The following is a 17,223-nucleotide window of genomic DNA, read 5'->3' on the forward strand; positions in this document are numbered from 1 at the left end:
ACAATGTAGGAAATAGTAAAACAAATTAAAAACCCTGGAATGAGTAGGCGTGTCCAAACCTTTGACTGGTACTGTACATTTACAAAAAAATATATGGGGAATTGGAAATGATGCAGACAATTACATTTATAGAAGCCACAGTCCATCTGTAATATTAATACAAACACTGGAGAATTAACAGCACTCGGCTAAGGGATACATTTCTTTCCAACCAGGAGCTATATAGGCCACTCTCTCCCTTCTGGCTCTAACAAATTCCATAGTCAAACACTGAGGACTCTTTAATCTATTAGACCTAACAGTTCCCAGAAAGACCTCAAAGCTACAGGGCACCCTCTTGTCTTATCTGTCATAATAAAAACCGAACACGTGCCAATAAATAAATAAAGCTTCTTGAATTGAAACGTATTTTAATGGAATTCTCAGAGGCAACAGACAAATATCTTGTCTCTCTCTAGACAGCAAGAAGCAGATTGTGCAGTCAACCTTTCTACCTGTTCTTGATTATGGGGATGCTATTTATCAAAGTGTGGCTGCCTCTACTCTTAAACCTCTGGATGACGTTTTTCATAGCGCCATTTGTTTTATCACAGGAGACAGTTTTATTACTCATCATTGTGTTCTTTACCAAAAGGTTGGCTGGACCTCTTTTAAAACTTCTTGAGAATACAGGGGGTGCTATTTTTCCATTAGCATAATTTGCTCTACAGATTAAACTGCCTCTTATTCAATTATGCTCCTTACTATATGCTATAAATAATACCATTGGAAAGAAAACAATCTCTAGTTTCTAAAACCGTTTCAATTTTGTCTCTGAGTGATACAGAAGTCATTTGACAGCACTTTCCATGACCAGAAGAAAAAGCAAGATGTGTATGCCAGCTTCAACGCTCTGCCTATATATGGTCGTGCCCCTATGACCCGAAACACACCTCATTGGCCTTCCTCTGGTGTCAAGAGGACGTCAGAGGAAAAAATATCTTGTTTATCTGGGACTGACGTGAAATGAGAGCTAATTCTTGGCGGTGACCGACAACTTCGGTCTCTAAATCGTGCGACTTGTAGCTGCGATTGTCTTCTGTTGTGCGGCCATTATGATGAAAACTATCTCCGTCTCGAAGTTTGTTTGATACATGTGACCAGAATCATCGTAATGTATGTTTTTTCAATATAGTTTAATCAGATTATTTGAATTTTTTCGGGAGTTTTGCGGTGTTCCGTTGTCTGATTTTATTTACGTTTGAGAGATCCGTGCCACTCGACCAGTAACCTGTGCTAAATGGAGTGGGAAAGGAACAATTCTGAACGGAAACCAACGACTCATCTTGACAAAGGACACTTTGATCAACATTCTGATGAAAGATCAGCAATAGTAAGACCCAATTTACGATGTTATTTCATATCTGTTGTGCATGTGAACTGGCCGTGGGCGCCCAGCCGAATCTGCCTGGTATAGCTATGCTAATTTAGCGCTACATTTTGTTTTCGTATATAAACATTAATAAATCTGAAATATTGTTTGGATTCACCAGATGTTGGGCTTTCAATATCTGTACGCTGTGTATTTTCTGAAATGTTTAAGATGAGTAATTAGTTATATGACGTTGGTCTCTGTAATTGTTCTGGCTGGGTCGGCACTATTTCAGATTGCAGCTGCAATGTAGAACTGTGATTTATACCTGAAAAATGCAATTCTTTCAAAAAAAAACTATGCTATACCATAAATATGTTATCAGACTGTCATCTTATGAAGTTGTTTCTTGGTTAGTGGCTATATATATTTTTATTTAGTCGAATTAGTGATAGCTACTGACGCAGGAAAAAACTGTTGGAGTAAAAAAAATGGTGTCCTTTGCTAACGTGGTTAGCTAATAGATTACATATTGTGTCTTCCCTGTAAAACATTTTAAAAATCTGAAATGGTGCTTTATTCACAAGATCTGTATCTTTCATCTGTGTCTTGGACTTGTGATTTAATGATATTTTAGATGCTACAATTTACTTGTGACGCTATGCTAGCTATTGCTACCAGTGGGGGGGGGGGGGGGTGGGGGGTGCTCCCGGATCAGGGTTGGTGACTCGTGAAAGGTTTAAAGTTACGTAGACAACAAAATGCTCATCCAGAGGTGGCTCTCCTAGTGGCCGGGGACTTTAATGCAGGGAAACTTAAATGTGCAACCAGAGGAAAAAAAACTCTAGACCACCTTTTCTCCACATGGAGACACATACAAAGCTCTCCCTCGCCCTCCATTTGGCAAATCTGAACATAACTCTATCCTCCTGATTCATGCTTACAAGCAAAAACTACAGCAGGAAGTACTAGTGACTCACTCAATATGGAAGTGGTCAGATGACGCCGATTCTAAGCTACAGGACTGTTTTGCTAGCACAGACTGGAATATGTTCCAAGATATGTTCCTTTCGATGGCATTGAGGAGTACACCACATCAGTCACTGACTTCATCAATAAGTGAATCGCTGACATCGTCCCCACAGTGACCGTACGTATATACCCGAACCAGAATCCATGGTTAACAGACAACATCTGCACTGAGCTAAAGGGTAGACCTGCTGCTTTCAAGTAGCGGGACTCTAACCCGGACACTTATAAGAAATCCTGCTATGTCCTTGGACGAACCATCAAACAGGCAAAGCGTCAATACAGGACTACGATTGAATCCTACTACATCGGCTCTGACTATCGTCGGATGTGTCAGGGGTTGCAAACTATTACGGACTAAAAAAGGGAAGCACAGCCACGAGCTGCCACGTGACACGAGCCTACCAGATGAGCTAAATTACTTCTATGCTCGCTTCGAGGCAAACAATACTGATGCAACACTGATGCATGCATGAGAGCACCAGCTGTGTGATGTGAGTAAGACCTTTAAACAGGTCAGCATTCACAAGGCCGCAGGACCAGATGGATTACCAGGACGTGTAATCCGAGCATGCGCTGACCAACTGGCAAGTGTCTTCAGACATTTTCAACCTGTCCTTGACTGAGTCTGTAATACCAACATGTTTCAAGTAGACCACCATTGTCCCTGTGCCCAAGAACACTAAGGTAACCTGCCAAAAATGACTACCGACCCGTGGCACTCACATCTGTAGCCATGAAATACTTTGAAAGACTGTTCATGGATCACATCAACACCATTATCCCAGAAACCCTAGGCCCACTTCTATTAGCATACCACCCCAACAGATCGACAGATGACGCAATCTCGAATGCACTCCACATTGCCTTTTCCCACCTGGATCCTGGACTTCCTGACGGGCCGCCCTCAGGTGATCAGGGGAGGTAACAACACATCTGCCACGCTGATCCTCACCATGGGGGCCCCTCAGGGGTGCGTGCTCAATCCCCTCCTGTACTCCCTGTTCACCCATGACTGCATGGCCAAGCACGACTCCAACACCATCATTAAGTTTGCTGACGACACAACAGTGGTAGGCCTGATCACCGAGAACGATGAGACAGCCTATAGGGAGGAGGTCAGAGATCTGGCAGTATGGTGCCAAGATAACAACCTCTCCCTCAACGTGATCAAGACAAAGGAGATGATCATGGACTACAGGAAAAGAAGGGCCGAGCACGCCCCCATTCTCATCGACGGAGCTGTAGTGGAGCAGGTTGAGAGCTTCAAGTTCCTTGGTGTCCAAATGACTAACGAACTGTCATGGTCCAAACACACCAAGACAGTCATAAAGAGGGCACGACAATGCCTATTCCCCCTTAAGAGACTGAAAAGATTTGGCATGGGTCCTCAGATCCTCTACAGCTGCACCATCAAGAGCATCCTGACTGGTTGCATCAACCGCCTGGTATGGCAACTGCTCGGCCTCCGACCGCAAGGCATTACAGAGGGTAGTGCGTACGCCCCAGTACATCACTGGGTCCAAGCTTCCTGCCATCCAGGACCTCTATACCAGGCGGTGTCAGAGGATTGCCAAAGACTCCAGCCACCCTAGTCATAGACTACCGCACAGCAAGTGGTAGTGGAGTGCCGCGTCTAGGTCCAAAAGGCTTCATAACAGCCTCTAACCCCCCGTTTTATACGCTGATGCTACTCTGTTAATTATCTATGCATAGTCACTTGACCTTTACTTACACGTACATATTACCTCAATTACTTCGACTAACCTGTGCCCCGGCACATTGCCTCTGTACCGATACCCCCTGTACATGGCCTCGCTCCTGTTATTTTATTGTTGCTCTTTCTATTTTCTTTTTTTTCTCCTCCATTTTTATTTGTATTAATTAATTGTTTACTTCAGTATATTTAGTAAATCTTTTCTTAACACTTAATCTTTCTTAAAACTGCATTGTTGGTTAAGGGCTTGTAAGTAAGCATTTCACTGTAAGGCTCATTTTACAAATAAAATTTGATTTGATCACATCATTACGCTATTTTTGTTTACAAAACCCTGCTCCACAAACTTCCGACTTACATCACCGTTAAGATTTAAAATGTTATCAAACCCGTTCGCAGGGTTGGTTAACTCTGGAGACTCCTTTGGTGTTTAGAGAGTTAGGTAGATCAGCCTTTGGTTTCCTTGTGCCTTCCGTGTGGAATGATCTACAATGCACTTTAAAATTGGAGGAATAGGGCTTATCAGACGGTTGTTTGGAGACCGTTTTACTGAAGAATGTGATTTGTTTTTTTATTCGTTTTTTATGATTGTGTTTTGCGTTACGTGTACTGTTGTGTACAATAACGTGTATTTTAATGTGTGTATGAATGTGTAGTTGAATGTGTTTATTGTATTTTGATGCTAATTCAACCAGACCCGTTGCTGACAGGTGTATAAAATGTAGCACACCGCCATGCAATCTCCATAGACAAACATTGGCAGTAGAATGGCCTAACTGAAGAACTCAGTGACTTTCAGCATGGCACCGTCATAGGGTGCCACCTTTCCAACAAGTCAGTTCGTCAAATTCTGCCCTGCTAGAGTTGCCCCGGTCAACTGTAGGTGCTGTTATTGTGAAGTGGAAACGTCTAGAAGCAACAGCGACTTAGCCGCAAAGTGGTAGGCCATACAAGCTCACAGAAAGGAACCGCCGAGTGCTGAAGCACGTAGCGTGTAAAACTTGTCTGTCCTCGGTTGCAACACTCCCTACCGAGTTCCAAACTGCGTCTGGAAGCAACGTCAGCACAATAACTGTTCGTCGGGAGCTTCATGAAATAGGATTCCATGGCCGAGCATTACCATCTGGCAGTCAGATGGACAAATCTGGGTTTGGCCGATTCCAAGAGAACGCTACCTGCCCGAATGCATAATGCTAAATAAAATTTGGTGGTGGAGGAAGAGAATGGTCTGGGTCTGTTTTTCATGGTTCAAGCTAGGCCCCTTAGTTCAAGTGAAGGGAAATCTAAACGCTACAGCATAAAATTACATTGTAGATTCTGTGCTTCCAACTTTGTGGCAACAGTCTGGGGAAGGCCCTTTCCTGTTTCAGCATGACAATGCCCCCGTACACAAAGCGAGGTCCATACAGAAATGGTTTGTCGAGATCGGTGTGGAAGAACTTGACTGGCCTGCACAGAGCCCTGATCTCAACCCCATTGAACATCCTTGGGACGCCGATTGCGAGCCAGGTCTAATCGCCAAAAATCAGTGCAAGTCCCAGCTGCAATGTTCCAAAATCTAGTGGAAAGCCTTCCCAGAAGTGTGGAGGCTGTTATAGCAGCAAAGGGGGGGTGCAACTCCATATTAATGCCCATGATTTTGGAAAGAGATGGCTTTGAAATTGATTGGTTAGAGATGATCCAATCGTTGATGACTTTGTTTTGTACAACACCCCTCATTGTGACGTCACCATTTGCTTCAATGATAGCAGTCTCAGAGTGAATTATGTAGCAAACATAGAGCAGTGGAAGAATTCATTTTAAGCCGTTAGGCAACCATTTCCTGTCAACACAAGTAGAACAGAAACTCACCTCTAACCTCCTCTTAGAAATAGAACAGAGCCAAGCCCTCTTACTTAAATACTTCTACCCCCTCCCATCCTCATCTTAATGAGATAGAGACAGGGGGAAGAGGAGAGAGATAAAGATAAAGGAGGACATATATATATATACAGTGGGGAGAACAAGTATTTGATACACTGCCGATTTTGCAGGTTTTCCTACTTACAAAGCATGTAGAGGTCTGTCATTTTTATCATAGGTACACTTCAACTGTGAGAGACGGAATCTAAAACAAAAATCCAGAAAATCACATTGTATGATTTTTAAGTAATTAATTTGCATTTTATTGCATGACATAAGTATTTGATCACCTACCAACCAGCTCAACAAAATTTCCGTCATCTCACAGACTGTATATGTCTTATTCTTAAGAAGCTCCTTGTTCTCCACTCATTACCTGTATATAAACTGCACACTGTTTGAACTCGTTACCTGTTAAAAGACACTGTCCACAACTCAATCAAACAGACTCCAACCTCTCCACAATGGCCAAGACCAGAGAGCTGTGTAAGGACATCAGGGATAAATTGTAGACCTGTAAAAGCTGGGATGGGCTACAGGACAATAGCCAAGCAGCTTGGTGAGAAGGCAACAACTGGCGACAACAATTATTAGAAAATGGAAGAAGTTCAAGATGACGGGTCAATCACCCTCGGTCTGGGGCTCCATGCAAGACTCTACACTCGTGGGGCATCAATCATCATGAGGATGTGAGGGATCAGCCAGAACTAAACGGCAGGACCTGGTCAATGACCTGAAGAGAGCTGGGACCACAGTCTCAAAGAAACCATTAGTACACACTACGCCGTCATGGATTAAAATCCTGCAGCGCACGCAAGGTCCCCTGCTCAAGCCAGCGCATGTCCAGGCCGTCTGAAGTTTGCCAATGACCATCTGGATGATCCAGAGGAGGAATGGGAGAAGGTCATGTGGTCTGATGAGACAAAATATAGCTTTTTGCTCTAACACTCCCACTACGCGTGTTTGTGGGAGAATAGAAAGGATGAGTAACAAACCCCAAGAACACCCATCCCAACCGTGAAGCATGGAGGTGGAAACATCATTCTTTGGGGATGCTTTTTTCTGCAAAGGGGACAGGACGACTGCACGTATTGAGGGGAGGATGGATGGGGCCATGTATCGCGAGATCTTGACAACAACCCTCTTCCCTCAGTAAGAGCTTATGAAGATGGGTCGTGGCTGGGTCTCCAGCATGACAAACGACCCGAAACACACAGCCAGGGCAACTAAGGAGTGGCTCCGTAAGAGCATCTCTCAAGGTCCTGGAGTGGCCTAGCCATCTCCAGACCTGAACCCATATAGAAATCTTTGGAGGAGAGCGAAAGTCCGTATTGCCCCAGCTGCGACACGCCACCGAACACTGAGGATGCTGGAGAGTAGGGTCGTGTATGGAGGCAGTGGTGCCTATGAAATTCTCTATGCAGTTGTCTGCCTGATCAGAACCCCAATGGTATCAACAGAACTACAGAAAGCGATATGCAATACTTCTGTTAATCCTTGACAAACTCAAAAGGCTCTTTTCTGTACCAAATGTTCTCTCTGACATGACGCAATTCTGTCTTCTCGAGTTGTAACAACTAATGTAGTCATCGCTGATGAGAAATGCAAATTAATTACTTAGAAAATCTAAACAATGTGAGAGTTGTGAATGGGAAGTATTTTTTTAGATTGCCGTTCTCGAATTCACAGTTGAAAGTGTACCTATGATAAAAATTACAGACCTCTACATGCTTGTAAGTAGGAAAACCTGCAAAATTGGTCAGTGTATCATAATACTGCTTTCTCTCTCCTGCCCACCTTTGTCTTTACTATATTATGAAGAGGGATGCACGTTTCATACAGCAATCCATGATGAACTCCGTGAAAATTTAACATATTATTTACTTATCTTCATTACACAAGAGGAAGGCAGAATACAACACACACACACACACACAACATTATCGACACACACACACACACAGCCACACCAGCACCACACACCACCACCACCACACACCACACACCACACACAACACATCACACACAGGGCTTTGGGGTCAATTCGAATTGAAGGCTGTTAATTCAGGAAGCAAACTGAAATTCCAATGAATCTATTTTCAATGACTTCTCAATAAAATTAAAATGAGCTATGAAGCTCACCTTGTTGTGATGTCTACTAAACATCTTCCCCTCTCAAATTGACAAAACAAAATCCAAGATAATGTAAAACCCAGCAGCAATCCACACCATGGCATGACCATTGGCTGGGTTCTGCTGTGGAAGGCCTTGTATTTAACACTACTAAGCCTACTGCCACCATTACATCAACTATGGCATCAACCATATTGGCAATGGCCAGAGCTCCAGCTGGCACAGCATGTTTATGCTCCCTCCTCAATAAGACCATTGAAAACGTAGGCTTTCTGCCCATTTGACAACTTGGCTAATGCCCCTTAATGGAGGTCCAACAACGGGCTCTTGAGTGGCGTAGCGTTCTAAGGCACTGCATCTCAGTGCTAGAGGCGTGTGCTAGAGGCGTCACTACAGACAATGGTTTGATTCCAGGCTGTATCACAACCGGCCGTGATTGGGAGTCCCATAGGGTGGTGCACAATTGACCCAGCGTCATTCGGGTTAGGGTTTGGCCGGGGTAGGCCGTCATTGTAGATAAGAATTTGTTCTTAACTGACTTGCCTAGTTAAATAAAGGTTAAATATTTTTTTTTATATAAACATAATGTCAGAAGCTTTGTAGATAAATCTAGCCATAGCTATCATTGTGGCTCCATTGCAATGTAGTTTGCACTTAGCTAGTGTAGCATTGTGGTTAACGTTCCATGCACAATTCAGAGGACTTAGCTTGTATTGCAGCTGAAACCATCTAGTGTATTACAAATATAATTTTGCTAGCATTGGGCTAAATCTAACCTTATCAGTAGAAATAGTAGATATAGCACAGTAGTTCAAAGAATAGAGTACCTTTTGAGTGCCTCTGATATTTTAAGTAGAACATTTGCACCAATATTGAATTTTAAAAGCCTGTAATATTATATATAGTGCCCTTTAATATAAACAACATGGACAAATCTGATTTGTAATATGAATAAAGACTTGCTAAAGTACAAAAAAAACAGCATTGTCCATGTTTTTCCAACTTCTATGAAGATTTTAACCCACTTAACCCAATTTTTTTTTGTGGTAGAAAACTGAATGCTAGAAATGTGTTCACAATTTCATATTTTTGTGGTGCTTGCATTCAATTGCCCCTCCCTGTTGCACACATCACACTTCCCTTCCTCCTGTCACAAAGGGATTTATAGCTGATTTAAGATTAAATATTTAACCCAGTTACGGTTGACCCTGTTACTTTAATTGGCACTTAATTGGCATTAACTCTAGTAATATTTGTTTCTTTTTTTTCTTGAAATGGGAACCATTTTTTAATGAAGTTGAACATGCACTCCTTATGACAGAATGTTAAAATTAGAATTTTATAAAAACTTTTTCCTAAATTACACTACCCAAAAGGCACTCTATTGGTGGAATGATCAGGTAGCAGGTGTTTGAGGTGTCCCATAACTGTACATATTACCTCAATTACCTCGACTAACCGGTGCCCCCCGCACATTGACTCTGTACCAGTACCCCGTGTATATAGCCTCGCTATTGTTATTTTACTGCTGCTCTTTAATTACTTGTCATTTCTAAAAATAAAAAAAATTGTGGGGGGGGGAAATTTTCTTAAAACTGCATTGTTTGTTATGGGCTTGTAAGTAAGCATTTCACATTTTTCACTGTAAGGTCTACACCTGTTGTATTCAGCGCATGTGACAAATAACTGCATCATTAGGGCTATCTTAAGAAATATACCAGAAATTTAAATAATTTATGTGAGGATGGGCTAGAGCAGGGTTTCCAAACTTGGTCCTGGGGCACATTTTGAGTGCACGTTTTGGTTTTTGCCCTTGCACTACACAGATGATTCAAATATTCAAAACTTGATGATGAGTTGGTTATTTTAATCAGCTGAGTAGTGCTAGGGAAACAACCCAAACTTTCTCCCCGGGGTGGAGGGTCCAGGACCAAGTTTTAGAGGGAATATTTTATCAGCAGATGGATATATAAAAATAGAAAATATAGACCATCTAACATTCTTATTGCCCGCAGCTTGGCTCTTTGGAGATGAGGGTAGGGGGTTTGTTTAAAGGTCAAAGGTGAGAGGTGCCGGCGTAAGTGGTAAAGGTCAAAGGGAAGGTAGATTTATGTGTTACCTGGTTCCTAAGCCGCCCCTGGCCCCTGTGGTGGGTGAGTCCAGGGAGTCCCCCGGTTTGGGCCGGTGCATCTGTGATAAGATGGAGCTCAGCTCGTTGATAACCGTGGCCTTGGGGTCGGACGTGGGTGGGCTCCTTAGCTCCGGGGGCTCGCCCCACAGCTTGGACGACCGATAGGTAGGGGTCCTGGGGAGGTCCGGGGGGGACATGGACCCGGGTGGAGGAGGGGGGACAGGAGGGGGCGCCCCGAAGGAGTCCAGGGATTCCTCTATGAGGACGTCGTGGTAAAGTGCAGTGTTCTTGTTGATGACGGGCTTGTTTTTGGGCTTGGGGGGAACGGGGGGTCGGTCGTCGAGGTAAGTCTGGCCGTCAGTATAGACCATAGAAGTGTTCTCTAGGGCGCTGTTGTACCCGCCCTCCGACGACAGTATAGAGATGCTGGAAACTGTGGAAATTGTGCTGGTAGTCTCCATATGGGGGTCTCCACTGCTGCGACTGTCTACCTCCTCGATGCRTGAGTCAGTGACACCTTGCTCAAAGCCACCGTCAGGGGGCGGAGGGGGATAGAAGGGTGGGGGCATGCAATTGGACATCCCGCTCCCTCGTCTGAACTGGCCGACAGGGGTCGGGGCGTGAGTGTAGTAGGGGGGTGGATGTGGCCGCCTGGTTCTCATCCCGTTGCGTCTCTCTTGGTCCCGTTGCTTGAGCAACTCAGCGATGMRCGTTGCCTGGTCCTCAGGGATYTCGATGCTGTTGGCGAACTCCAGCGGCGGRGGCAYGGGCTCGGAGAAGACAAACTCRTCCACCTCCTCYATGTCCACCGAGGCCAGRGGGGGAGGGGGCATGCGGAAGGGCAGCTTGACTGGCTCGTCCACCGAKCCCCCAGCCGTGATGSTCTTCCCCRGCGGCACYGGGGGCAGGGGCWTGGWACTGTGYCTGTTGGTGGGGGGGTTTGGCTGGTTGGGGTCTCTCAGTTCYCTGGGGATGCTGTTGTCCTGGGCTGGTGTGTTCTCCTGCCCCCTGTCTTCCRCCTCTGGGCTGTTTTTGGWGTGCACCATCAGCAGKCCGGCKYCTTTCTGCGMTTGTGACGTGTCCACAACGTCGATCTGTATGCTCTTCCCATCCTSCMCCGCCTGCTGCCTCTCCTCCCTRGCTKRYTCKGACTCGTARTTCTGCTCCGTCATCTGCCTCTTCAGGCCTACCACTCTGCCTCGCCCCAGGGTTGTCGTGGAGGTAGCGAAGCTTGCCTCGGTGTTGGAGCGGAGCTTGGTATCGATGAAGAGGGGCTGATTGAGGCCAGGTTTGTGGGAGTTGGGAGGGAGGGACTGGGGGCCATCGCTCTTGGGGAGCGGTTGAGGTTGAGAAGGGGGTGGGGCTTGCATTGCCATGGTCGTTTGTGTCTGCTCRTTCATGGCTCTGTCCCGGGCCGCCAGCGCCAGGGCGAGGGGCGAGTTAGGGTCCAGGGCCTTACCTGTGACAGGGTGCAGGTAGTCCCTTCCTCCGTTGGAGCTGTAGGTCTTGGGCGGAGTGGCCGGGAGACTGACGGGGCTGTCCAGGTTGGGGTACTGACCGGTACGTGCGGTCAGAGGCTCCCTCACCACCTGGGTGGGCTCAGGGGTGTTGAAGTCCGTCACGTTACCGCCATGGTCACCCCCTTCTTGGGACCGCAGCAGGGTGGTGGCCGGCGGGGGTGCCATTATCCTCCGCAGGTGCTCGTCGTTGCTGAACATCCCCTCGTCGATGGACTTGGACTGGCGTAGCCGCGGGGCCGGGGTGGGGTCTCCCAAGTCCTCATCTCCCATATCGGTGGAGAGGAAGCCAGGCGAGTTCCTCCGCGCCTCCAGCCTCTTCTCCCGGTCCCTCACTGCCCCTGCGATGGCAGCAGCAAAGGGGTTGTTGACAATGGGGTCTTCAGACCTTAGCCCCCTGCCCCCTGCCCTGGGCGTTAAGGGTGGGTGTTCGGGCGTGGTTGGCTCGATCTCCATACTGCTGCCCTGGCTGCTCTTCCCACTGCTACTGGTGGATGGCTCCTTGACGATGATGGTGGGGATGGGAATGGACGAGAAGGTCCTCTCAGTGGGTGTGGTCGGCATGGAAACGGCGCCTGAGGGCGGGGTGCAGCAGGTCTTCTCTGGGCTGTCCTCCACATTGGGCTGCTTGACCAGCATGCCCTTCCTCCTCGCCGGCTTGGCYGGCARGTACAGCGCCTTGTTGCCCACCTCCGAGTACGGGTTCTCGGGCACSGGRGCCCGTCCTCGGCTTCTACTATCGTACTGTWCTGAGCTCTGGCGGTGATAACCTCGCCTTAGCGTCCCTACYTCTACCGTGCGGTTGCCAAGGYTAGTGGRGTTGGAACATTTTCCAGCGGAGTTGAGGGTGAGGCCCGGTCGGGTGGTGCCGTAGCCCCGTTGCATGGGGGAGACAGAGGGAGAGTTGTAGGAGGAGGGGGGAGATGGGGGGGAGATGACCGGGGGAGGGGGGATGTCTTCGGACGTGTCGGGCATGGAGAGGCTGCGGGTGAACTTGAGTGGGGGAGGGGTGAGGAGCGTCTTCTCTTCTGTTATACCTGAGAGACAGAAATAAAGAGAGCATGAGAGATGGAGAGAGAGATATAAATATCTGTCAATTTTACATGTGTGATTCTATTCCATTTCACCTTTCTTATTGATAATTATTTTTTGAGATACATTGTTCACTTAACTTTTTAAATTCTGTTATCAGTTTTAGGAAGTTGTCTATGGGTCAGGTGTGAGGATTGCCTTCTATGTTCCAGATATGATAAAAGTATGCTCAAGCTACTGCATTTTATTTAATTTTATTATTATTAAATTTTATTTAACCTTTATTTAACCAGGTAGGCCAGTTGAGAACAAGTTCTCATTTACCACTGCGACCTGGCCAAGATAAAGCAAAGCAGTGCGACAAAAACAATACCACAGAGTAACAAATGGGATAAACAAACGTACAGTCAATAACACAATAGAAAAATCTATGTACAGTGTGTGCAAATGTAGAAGAGTATGGAGGTAGGCAATAAATAGGCCATAGTGGCGAAATAATTACAATTTAGCATTAACACTGGAGTGATAGATGTGGAGATGATGATGTGTAAGTAGAGATAAAGGGGTGCAAAAGAGCAAAAAAATGAATAACAATATGGGGATGAGGTAGTTGGGTGGGCTATTTACAGATGTCCTGTGTACAGGTGCAGTATTCGGTAAGCTGCTCTAACAGCTAATGCTTAAATTTAGTGAAGGAGATATAAGTCTCCAGCTTCAGTGATTTTTGCAATTCGTTCCAGTCATTGGCAGCAGAGAACTGGAAGGAAAGGCGGCCAAAGGAGGTGTTGGCTTTGGGTATGACCAGTGAAATATACCTGCTGGACCGCGTGCTACGGGTGGGTGTTGCTATGATGGCCAGTGAGCTGAGATAAGGCGGGGCTTTACCTAGCAAAGACTCATAGACTTTTGCGACGCATATGTAGCGAGGGCCAGCCAACGAGAGCATACAGGTCGCAGTGGTGGGTAGTATATGGGGCTTTGGTGACAAAATGGATGGCACTGTGATAGACCACATCCAATTTGCTGAGTAGAGTGTTGGAGGCTATTTTGTAAATGACATCGCCGAAGTCAAGGATCGGTAGGATGGTCAGTTTTACAAGGGTATGTTTGGCAGCATGAGTGAAGGAGGCTTTGTTGCGAAATAGGAAGCCGATTCTCTATAGAATTTTGGATTAGAGATGCTTAATGTGAGTCTGGAAGGAGAGACAGACCAGACACCTAGGTATTTGTAGTTGTCCACATATTCTAAGTCAGAACCGTCCAGAGTAGTGATGCTAGTCGGGCGTGCAGCAATCGGTTGAAGAGCATGCATTTCATTTTACTAGCATTTAAGAGGAGGCCACGGAAGGAGTGTTGTATAGCATTGAAACTCGTTTGGAGGTTTGTTAACACAGTGTTCAAAGAAGGGTCAGAAGTATACAGAATGGTGTCGTCTGCATAGAGGTGGATCAGAGAATCACCAGCCGCAAGAGCGACATCATTGATATATACAGAGAAAAGAGTTGGCCGAGAATTGAACCCCATAGACACTGCCAGAGGTCCAGACAACAGGCCCTCGGATTTGACACACTGAACTCTATCTGAGAAGTAGTTGGTGGACCAGGCGAGGCAGTCGTTTGAGAAACCAAGGCTATTGAGTCTGCCGATAAGAATGCGGTGATTGACAGAGTTGAAAGCCTTGGCCAGGTCGATGAAGACGGCTGCACAGTACTGCCTTTTATCGATTGCGGTTATAATATCGTTTAGGACCTTGAACGTGGCTGAGGTGCACCCATGACCAGCTCGGAAACCAGATTGCATAGTGGAGAAGGTACGGTGGGAATCGAAATGGTCGGTGATCTGTTTGTTTGCAGGGCAGGATGGATATAGGTCTGTAACAGTTTGGGTCAAGAGTGGCACCCCCTTTTAAGAGGGGGATGACCGTGGCAGCTTTCCAATCTTTAGGGATCTCAGACGATACGAAAGAGAGGTTAAACAAGCTAGTAATATGGGTTGCAACAATTTCGGCGTATTCATTTTAGAAAGAGGGTCCAAATTGTCTAGCCCAGCTGATTTGTAGGGGTCCAGATTTTGCAGCTCTTTCAGAACATCAGCTATCTGGATTTGGGAGAAGGAGAAGCAAGGGGGGGGGCATGGTCAAGTTGCTGCGGGGGTGCAGAGCTGTTGGCCGGGGTAGGGGTAGCCAGGTGGAAAGCATGGCCAGCCGTAGAAAAATGCTTATTGAAATTATCAATTATCGTAGATTTATCGGTGGTGACAGTGTTTCCTAGCCTCAGTGCAGTGGGCAGCTGGGAGGAGGTGCTCTTATTCTCCATGGACTTTACAGTGTCCCAAAACTGTTTTGGAATTAGTGCTGGAGTGAACCTAGGGCTATATCTGTTCTTAGTTCAATTTTTTTGGAATGGGGCATGCTTATTTAAGAGGAAAGCACTTTTAAAGAACAACCAGGCATCCTTTACTGACGGGATGAGGCAGGCATCCTCTACCCGGGCCAGGTCGGTTAGAAAGGTCTGCTCGCTGAAGTGTTTTAGGGAGCGTTTGACAGTGATGAGGGGTGGTTATTTGACCGCGGACCCATTACGGACGCAGGCAATGAGGCAGTGATCGCTGAGATCCTGGTTGAAGACAGCAGAGGTGTATTTAGAGTGCAAGTTGGTCAGGATGATATCTATGAGGGTGCCCATATTTACGGATTTACGGTTGTACCTGGTAGGTTCCTTGATAATTTGTGTGAGATTGAGGGCATCTAGCTTAGATTGTAGGACGGCCGGGGTGTTAAGCATATCCCAGTTTAGGTCACCTAACAGTACGAACTCTGAACATAGATGGGGGGCAATCAATTCACATATGGTGTCCAGGGCACAGCTGGGGGCTGAGGGGGGTCTATAACAAGCGGCAACAGTGAGAGACTTATTTCTGGAAAGGTGGATTTTTAAAAATAGAAGCTCGAACTGTTTGGGCACAGACCTAGATAGTATGACAGAACTCTGCAGTAGATTGCAACTCCGCCCCCTTTGGCAGTTCTATCTTGACGGAAAATGTTGTAGTTGGGGATGGAAATCTCTGAATTTTTGCTGGCCTTCCTAAGCCAGGATTCAGACATGGCTAGGACATCAGGGTTGGCGGAGTGTGCTAAAGCAGTGAATAAAACAAACTTAGGGGGGAGGCTTCTGATGTTAACATGCATGAAACCAAGGCTTTTACGGTTACATAAGTCAACAAATGAGAGCGCCTGTGGAATAGGTGTTGTACTGGGGGCTACAGGGCCTGGGTTAACCTCTACATCACCAGAGGAACAGAGGAGGAGTAGGATAAGGGTACAGCTAAAGGCTATAAGAACTGGTCATCTAGTGCATTGGGAACAGAGAATAAAATGAGCAGATTTCTGGTCATAGTAGAATAGATTCAGGGCAGAATGTACAGACATGGGTATGGTAGGATGTGAGTACAGTGGAGGTAAACATTGAGTGACGATGAGAGAGGTTGCATCTTTGGAGGAACCAGTTGAGCCAGGTGAGGTCTCCGCATGTGTGGGGGGTGGGACAAAAGAGCTATCTAAGGCATGTTGAGCGGGACTTGGGGCTCTACAGTGAAATAAAACAATAAGAACTAACCGAAATAGCAGTAGACAAGGTATATTGACATTAGAGAGAGGCATAAAGCAATCACAGATGTTGATCAGCAGATCTAAGACAACAATGAGCAAATGGCGATGAATGGGCAGAGAGGGTCTGTTAGGTACACACAGGACCTGAGTTCGAGGCTGGGGCCGACAGATAAATAAAATGAGGTACCGTGTAAGTGAACAGTACAGCAGGCATCAGCTGTGTAGCTGAGTGATCATAGGGTCCAATGAGCAGCAATAGGTGAGTAAGGGAGCCGTTTGGTAGTCGCTACTATGCTAGGCGAGCGTGAGACACGGCGTTCAGAAAGCTAGCGGGCCGGAGCTAGCAGATGGGTCTTTGGCGTCATAGTAACGGAAAAGCCTGTTGAAACCACATCGGACGATTACGTCGGCAGACCAGTTGTGATGGATCTGCGGGGCTCCGTGTCGACAATAAAGGGTCCAGGCCAATTGGAAAAAGAGGTATTGTAGCCCAAGAATTAGCTGGTATACTTCGTCGGCTAGCCGGAAGATGTGCCTAGCTCGAGGCTAGCTCAAGGCTAACTGGTGCTTGCTTCGGGACAGGGGCGTTAGCCAACAATAGCCACTCTGTTGCAGCTAGCTAGCTGTGATGATCCGGTGTAATGGTCCAGAGCTTGCGGCAGTAATACGGTGATGTGGTAGAGAAAAGCAGTCCGATATGCTCTGGGTTGATATCGTGCTGTGTAGACTGGAAGGTATTGACCGAGCTAAAGCTGGCTGGTGTCCGAGCTAAAGGTGAAGACCGCTAGCAGTGGCTAACAATGA

At 46.4% G+C, this 17,223-nt stretch overlaps 1 protein-coding gene across 1 annotated transcript in view; it reads right to left on the reverse strand.

Annotated features, from left to right (window-relative positions):
* LOC111974395 (SH3 and multiple ankyrin repeat domains protein 2-like) overlaps positions 1-17,223 on the reverse strand; it is a 176,940-nt gene that overhangs the window by 22,756 nt on the left and 136,961 nt on the right. The window contains exon 23 of the mRNA XM_070447184.1: positions 10,252-12,817. Within this exon, the coding sequence (XP_070303285.1) occupies positions 10,252-12,817 (2,566 nt within the window). The remainder of the gene's footprint in view (positions 1-10,251; positions 12,818-17,223) is intronic.

This window comes from Salvelinus sp. IW2-2015, linkage group LG15 (assembly GCF_002910315.2).
Source record: "Salvelinus sp. IW2-2015 linkage group LG15, ASM291031v2, whole genome shotgun sequence".
Taxonomy (NCBI): domain Eukaryota; kingdom Metazoa; phylum Chordata; class Actinopteri; order Salmoniformes; family Salmonidae; genus Salvelinus; species Salvelinus sp. IW2-2015.